This window comes from Musa acuminata, chromosome BXJ2-5 (assembly GCF_036884655.1).
Source record: "Musa acuminata AAA Group cultivar baxijiao chromosome BXJ2-5, Cavendish_Baxijiao_AAA, whole genome shotgun sequence".
NCBI lineage: Eukaryota > Viridiplantae > Streptophyta > Magnoliopsida > Zingiberales > Musaceae > Musa > Musa acuminata.
The window spans coordinates 42,375,493-42,383,301 of record NC_088342.1 but is presented as its reverse complement, the minus strand read 5'-3'; the positions used below and the strand labels follow the sequence as shown (position 1 = coordinate 42,383,301).

Here is a 7,809-nt window from a genome sequence, read left to right as displayed (position 1 = left end):
ATCCGTTGCCAGATATAAAGCACGTATAGTCGCCAAAGGGTTTCATCAATGACTTAGTGTCGACTTCACAGAGACATTTAGTCCCGTTATTAAACTTACAACAATCCATCTTATCCTGAGTTTGGTCATCTCAAAGGGCTGGCACATATGACAATTGGATGTTAACAATACCTTTTTACATGAGTCTTTTACTGATGATGCCTTTATGCAGCAACCTCCTGGTTTCGTTCATCCTCAGTATTCGAGGCATATCTGCAAACTTCAAAAAGTTATTTATGGACTTCGTCAAGCTCCAAGGGCTTGGTATACAGAGCTTGGCTCATTTTTTACCTCAATTAGCTTCATCAATTACAAGTCTAATACCTCATTATTCATATGCCAACACAATGGAAGCACAATATATCTTTTGGTGTATGTGGATCATATCATTGTCACAGGCAATGATCCTTTGGAGACTAAGGCATTTCTAAAGCACTTGGCCGATCGATTCTCCCTCAAAGAGCTAGGAACTTTGGCCTACTTTCTGAGAGTGGAAGCAACATTTACATCTTCATGTCTCTTCCTATCACAAAGAAAGTATATTCAAGATTTATTATCAAAGACAAACATGCAGGATGCGAAAAATATTACAACTCTCTCTACCAGTGAATCACTCAAATTATGTGATAGAAGCCCTGCTACAGATTCGACTCAATATCGACAAGTCCTTGGCTCCTTACAGTACTTGGCTCTTACCTGTCCAGATATCTCATTTGTCATCAATACATTATTGCAATTCATGCATCGACCATCTACTACGCATTGGTCTGCGGTCAAACGAATTTTGTGATATTTTAAAGGGACTCTTAATCATGGCATTTTTTTTCGCAAAAATGCTTTACTCCATCTTCATGTCATTGTTGATGCTGATTGGGTAGGGAACTTTGATGATAGAACATCCACGTCATGGTACATTGTCTTCCTTGGAGCTACTCCAATCAGTTGGAGTTCTAAAAAATAAAAGACGATTGTACGATCTACAACTGAAGCTGAATACCGTGCTATCACCACCGTCGCTGCTAAACTCAATTGGGTCACAAATCTGCTTAAGGAACTCAACGTCAACTCTATAGTTACTCCTACAATATATTGTGATAATATTGGAGCTACCTACTTATGTGTCAATCCAATGTTTCATTCCCGCATGAAACACATTGCCATCAACTTCCACTTCGTGCAAGATCAAGTTGTCAGACATCAACTCCGTGTTTCTCACATACATACGGCTGATCAACTAGCAGACTCACTCACAAAGCCTCTCGCCCGCAAACTATTTTTATTTCATGGGTCTAAGATCGGCATCCTTGATAGAAGCTCAATCTTATGGGGGCATGATAGTAGATAAGATTTCCTCAAGGCAGTTGAGGAAATCTCTAAGCAATTAAGAAAATCTATGAGCAATTGAGAAAAATTCTTCCTGAGTATAAATAGCTATCAAAAGCTCACTATCTAAATGAACTCTGTAATTACATTTCATACATTTCATAGTTTATCAGTTTCAAGCCCGATCAAACACAATCCTGAAGCTATAACTGACGCCTCAAAGTCTTGTTCTTGTGAGTAGAGTTGATAATGGAGTAGAGTTTTCTTTAATTCGGATATCCTTGTCTAATGTATCCATTTAAAATAGATTAAGATATCGTTAATTGGGTACAATTAGAAAAAAAATAGATATTGATATCACCCAACATCTCTTATGTTATCCCACATCAAAAATGTAATTTCATTCTTACACTGAAGGCATTCCTTCCATTCATGAATCTGTGATCATGAATAATTGAACCAACATGAAAATGGAGATGATGAATAAGGTGTCGGATACACCAAAAAAGAATTGATACATTAGGCTGCTTATGTATCAGCTATTTCAACATACTTTTTCTAGTTTCTTCAAATTCCATGCATGGTTTCTGTTCATGTTTATCTTCCTACATGCTGTTGTACTACACAATTTTCATGACGACTAGCTTGAATCATCTTGCAAGCTAGGTGGTAAAGTTGAACCATTTCCTTGATGAACAAAATAGAAATGGTTAATGTATCGGAACAACATCGGTCATCATCTCTAATGCTACATGCACGCAACAGGCAAAAACCTCTTCACTTGGGTTGCTATCACCAAGAGATTTAGCTGCATTCCAACATCTCCGCCAGGGACGTGCGCGGTTGGACTGTCATCTACCTAACAGAGCGGCTTCATCAGTGGATTCTGCCGGCCTCGGTCATCGGCAGGAGGCCGGGAATGTAGGGCACGCCGGACTTCGGCAACCATGCGTTGCCCTGGATGAAGTGCTCGACGGTGAACTTCTGGGCGTGGGCGTAGCCGATGGTCTTCACCCCCTTCCACTTCACCCTTTGGCTCGTGTTGGCGCCGGGGCCGCGGTTGTCGAGCTCGGTGTAGAAGCAGGTGTTGAGGCCGAAGTTCTCGAACCACGGAAGCCACCCCTTTGGGTCGATCAGATCGTCCAGCTGCGACTGCAGAACGAAAGTCCTCGAGAACTCCTTCCACGGCCGGCCGAGGAACGTCGGCAGCTTCTCCCGGAAGGGGAAGAAGGCGGGGTCGGCGCTGATGGTGCAGTTGTGGAGGACGATGGCGGTGGCCTGGCGCCGGTCCTTGCGCCCCTGCGCCGTCACGATGTTCTGCTGGTTGTCCATCGGCTTCCTCGCCAGGATCAGGCAGTTCTGTAACACCGCCGCGCCGTCGCCAAAGATGAAGTCGATGGTGCCGGAGATGTTGCAGTCGCGGTAGAACTGGCGCTTGGTATGGACGTAGAGCGTGTCCTGGTACCCGTCAATCCGCACGTTGTAGAAGACCGACTTGTCGGACTGCACACGGAGCGCCACCGCCTGGTGCTTTGCCGCCCCGGCCGAGTTCTCGATCCAGAGGTCCTTGCCGATGAATCCATCGCCAATGACAGCTGCGTCGTCACACGAATAATTTAGTCGTTAGTACCAGCACTTCACCATTACCTAAACAACTTAGCGCATGGTGCACCCACCGACAGTGGCGGTTTTGAAGGTCGCGGTGCCGTCGATGTAGTTGAGGCTGCCGGTTATCTTAGTCTTGTTCGTCCCGTCGCCGACCATAATCACGTTGGTGAGGCTCCGGTTAACCTGAACTTTCTCCTTGTACACTCCTTCCTTGATGTAGATGACGAATGTATGGTTGCTTTTCTTCGGGACGCGGAGGAGGGCATCGTTGATGGTCTTCACGTCGCCGGTGCCATCCTGAGCTACAGTGACGTTGGGCTTCAGCTCGGCTGGGCTCAGCTGGAGGAGCCTTCTCTTGCCGAGGGAGACCCACGACGGGTACTCTCCGGAGAGGAGCTTCCGGCTGATACCAAGGTTGAGGGAGTCGAGCGTGTTGTCCAAATTGATGACGATGGCCAAGATGTTGCTCGTCATCTCGGCGGAGCTGTTCAGCGCCTTCCGCATCGACTCCGCGGCGTTGGTGGTCGTGTTCTCGAACCCGTCGAGGCACGTCTCCTGATACGTGATGGAGGCGCTGATCCACACCTTTAGGTCGTCCAGGAACTTGTCGAGCTTGATCAGGGAGAAGCCTTCGAGCTGGTCGATGGAGCTCCTGAGATCGTCGATGGCGTAGTCGAGGAGCTCGCGGCAGTTCTCGAGCGCATCGGAGGTGCGTGGGTTCTTGGCAGCCTCCGACAACACGGTGGAGTGGTTGAAGGCCTCCTTGATCTGGTCGATCGTGATCTGGAAGGCCAGGTTGACGAGCTCCTTGGGGTCGGTGGAGTTACCGGCCGCCGCGGAGAGGGTGCTCTCGCAAGTCTCCTGGTAGTCGGTGGGGTTGCAGAAGTCCTTGATGTTCTTCTGCGAGCTTGAGAACTGTGTTTTCGCCGGTTCGGAGTCGAGGTTCGATATGGTGACGGCGACGGTCGCCACGATTGCCACGAGGACGATGGCGGAGACGCTGAGAGCAGCAACCTTCATGTTCCCCATGGTGTTTGCCTCTCTATTCTCTAAACAACGCTTTGAGAGGTTTTGCAGTGGCCTACCAAGGCAGAGACTAATGGGGTTATCCTACAGAAGAGAAAGGGGATGACCCCAAGGTCGGATGGGTGAGGAGTGACAGGAATCTGGCCCTTCTTTATATAGAGGAGTTAGGGGGACAGGACCAAGAAAGAAGATGGCCGTGGATTTGCGACGGTGGACACAGACGAGGATGCAGGAGAGCCACGAAGACAAAAATAACGTCTGGTCAGAGATAAGAGTCTATTTATGACCTAATAGATTTGCACCATCACATCTGGTTAAACTGTTGCAGGAGGAAAACTAAACATTTTTAGTTATGCTAAGTTTTCATATATTCTAAGAATTTAAATTTATAGTTATTTCACTGCAGTTAATTTCAATACCTAATTATCATTTGATGCTAATTCAAACTTGATGAGGGTGATAATTACGATAAGACTTGCATAACATCAACTGACGCCCCACATCTTTGTCGGGCTGACAGCGCCTGGCCGATACGGGCCGAAACGCCAACTGATGCCCATTAACGACCACTCAGCTTCGATTCCTCACGCCACGCCAACAGCGATGTCAGACGTCATCAGAAGGTACGATCCTGCCCCCTGCGAGCAGGCACGTCAGGTGACACTAAACTCCCCTATAAATACCCTTGCATTCTGAGCGCCAGGGTAGAGGGAACGAGAGGAAACACGGGAAAAACTTCTACGACCACTAACTAACTTAATCATCGGAGGGGTCGGGTCGAGCATCCCAACCCGACCTATGTGCAGGGACGAAGACGAGGCGCCTCTCTCTGGACACATTGGCGAGGAGCCCCTTCCCGAAGGAAACGGTGACCCACCTCCACGACCGAACCGACCAGAGCCGGCAACCTCTGTAGTCTCGAGGAACCCCCCCCTCCCCCCCCGGAGAGATCCCCCGTCATCCGGACCCGAACCGAACCGCGTCGGCCCCGAGGCCACGGCTTAAAGTTGTTTACACCAACATTTTGGCGCTAGAAGGAGGGCCCTCATGTCGAGGGATTGCCAGACCGACTCGGTTGAACCCGCAGTCGAGGGGACGCACCCGATCGGGGCTCCGGGGGAACATTCCCCGTGGACGGGTCTCCGCAACGAACACCCCGCCATAACTTCAGAGCACTAGTAGCGGATCTTCAACGACCTGGGTTTGTTGCCGCCCGACACCCCCTCCGCCGAACCGTCGCCCGTCTCGTATGAGGCCTTTCTCGACCTCACCCATCAGGTCCAAGTTCTGACCAGTATGGTGCACCCGCCGGCCGCTGAACCGGTGCGATAGCAGGAGCCGCCCATTCAGGCTCATGCGCAGCCCTTGGAGCTTCCCGCTTCGCCTCGAGTCCCGTCGTCCCCAGTCGGGGATCGAGTGACGGCGGACCGGAGAGGCCACGCGCAACCCGATGCCCTTCCTTCGGCCTCGACGGACTCCCTGTGACCCCAGTTGCTCCTCGTCAGTCAACGGCTTGACGAGGTGTAGAAGGAGGTCAGCAGGTCAAGAGGAGAGCTCGGGGAGGACGTACATCAGGGATCCCCATTCGTCCCTGAAATACAGGATCAAACAGTCCCACAGAACTTTCGTCTCCCCTCTCTGGACACATACGATGACTCCATCGACCCAGCGGACCATGTAGCTGCCTTCCACACCCAAATGGCACTGTATGGAACCTCTGACGCTCTGATGTGCAGGGCGTTCCCCACAACTCTAAGAGGACCAGCCCGCGCGTGGTACAGTGGCCTGAGGACCGGGACGGTCGCCTCATTCAACCAGCTCGCCAGAGACTTCGAGCTCAACTTCCTGGCCAGCGCACGATCGAAACCGTCCGTTGCCTTGCTTCTCGGACTACACCAGAGGGAGGACGAGTCCCTCTCCCACTTTGTGAACCGTTTTGCAACGCAGATCCGGGGATTATCCGATGCTCACCCCTCTTTGTTGATGCAGGCGTTCATGGTGGGACTACGACCTTCCCGATTCTTCTGGTCCCTCGTTGAGAGACCCCCCATCGCGCTACCTGAGATGCTTCAGCGGGCGAACCAGTTCGTCGCGGCTGAGGCTTGGATGGTCGGAAAGTAGGAAGAGCGCACAAGGGTCAGACCGGAGCCGGCTCGCGGATAGCAGCCTGCCGTGACTAGGCGCAGGCTGGACCGATCTGACCCGCCCGCTCTGAGGCCCCCTCTGCCCCCCCTGGGCGCGTCCCGAATGGAGATATTTCTCCAGATAAAGGAGAGAGGGTTGCTCAGGGCTCCCGTCCCGATGAAAAACCCGCGAGAGCTCGCCGACCAGTCCAAGCATTGTCGCTTTCACGGGCAAAGCGGGCACGACACCGAAGACTGTCGCAAATTGAAACGGTAGATCGAGGAGCTTGTCCGCAGGGGTCACCTCAGTCGATACATCCGACGGAACAGGGAGCCCTCGCCTCGCCCGGAGGGCCCCGTGGAGCGCCACATCGATGTCATCACTGGAGGACCGGCGGCTGGGGGAACCAGTATGTTCGGGAGGAAGGCATACGCCCGTTCCGCCAGGACTGACGCTCCCCAACGCGGCCCCGACCCCAAGGTCGCATTCCCTCCCGAGGACGTCAAGCGACCGGAGCATGACGACGCGCTTGTGATAATGGCTCGAATCGCTAATGCCTAGGTAAGGAGAATCATGATCGACACGGGGAGCTCAGCCGATGTGCTCTATCTGGATGCCTTCCAGAAGTTGGGGTTAACCAAAGAATCCCTGAAGCCTATTTGCTCGGCGCTCACGGGATTCACCGGCAATTCGATCTCACCATTGGGGACTGTTACCTTGCCCCTGACCTTGGGAACGCCACCCAGAACAAAGACAGTGATGTCCACCTTCTTGGTGGCAGATCTTCCTACTGCGTACAACGCCATCCTTGGCCACCCCACCCTCAACAAAATCAGAGTTGTAGTCTCCACCTATCATCAGACGGTAAAGTTTCCTACCCACGTCGGGACAGGGGAAGTTTGGGGAAGGCCCCAAGAGTCCAGACGATGCTACCTGACGGCGGTTTCGCTGCACAAAAGGGCGAAGACCGACCAACCTCTAGAGGACCCGAGAGAAAAGAAGCGGCCGACACCACACCCAGAGCCGACGACGCCCACTTGCAACGTACCGTTGATGGAGGATCGCCCGGATCGGACGGTCCAGGTCGGGTCGGAACTCCCCGGGCAAGAACGGGAGCAGCTCGTCGGTTTCTTGTAGGAGAACGCCGATGTCTTCGCTTGGTCGCCATCTGACATGACCGGTGTCGACCCAGAGACCGCCCAGCATCACCTGAATATCTCGTCCGATGCCCGGCTAGTAAAACAGAAACCACGACGTCAAGCCCCTGATAGGCAACTCGCTGTCCGCAAAGAGGTGGAGCGACTCTTAGCGATTGGCTTCATTGAGGAAGTCAAGTACCCACGATGGCTGTCTAATGTAGTGCTGGTAAAGAAATCTAATGGGAGCTGGAGGATGTGCGTTGACTATACGAGTCTCAATCGTGCATGCCTAAAAGACTGTTATTCCCTCCCAAGGATCGATCAGCTGGTCGACGCACGCCCACCTGTCGTTCATGGATGCCTTCTCCGGCTACAACCAGATCAGAATGGTGCCCGAGGACCAAGAGCACACGGCTTTCATCACCGATCTAGGGGTGTATTTCTACAAAGTCATGTCGTTCGGGCTCAAAAACGCAGGCGCTACCTATCAGAGGGCCGTGAACAAAATGTTCGCCGCACAAATTGGGCGAAACGTCAAAGTCTATGTCGA

At 52.0% G+C, this 7,809-nt stretch overlaps 1 protein-coding gene across 1 annotated transcript; it reads right to left on the bottom strand.

The window, feature by feature from the left end:
- Nucleotides 1-2,238: 2,238 nt before the first annotated feature.
- LOC103985914 (putative pectinesterase/pectinesterase inhibitor 28) lies at nucleotides 2,239-3,999 on the bottom strand. The gene is made up of 2 exons (XM_009403768.2): nucleotides 3,039-3,999; nucleotides 2,239-2,957 (listed from the first exon to the last, which is right to left on the bottom strand). The coding sequence occupies exons 1-2, from the start codon at nucleotides 3,997-3,999 to the stop codon at nucleotides 2,239-2,241; spliced, it is 1,680 nt and encodes a 559-aa protein (XP_009402043.2).
- Between the last annotated feature and the right edge of the window lie 3,810 nt (nucleotides 4,000-7,809).

Excerpts from the sequence above, each read along its gene's own strand:
- LOC103985914 (XM_009403768.2), bottom strand. The coding sequence starts at position 3,999 with ATGGGGAACATGAAGGTTGCTGCTCTCAGCGTCTCCGCCATCGTCCTC. Across the intron at positions 2,958-3,038 it reads CTTCAAAACCGCCACTGTCG|CTGTCATTGGCGATGGATTC; the intron begins GTGGGTGCACCA and ends GTGACGACGCAG.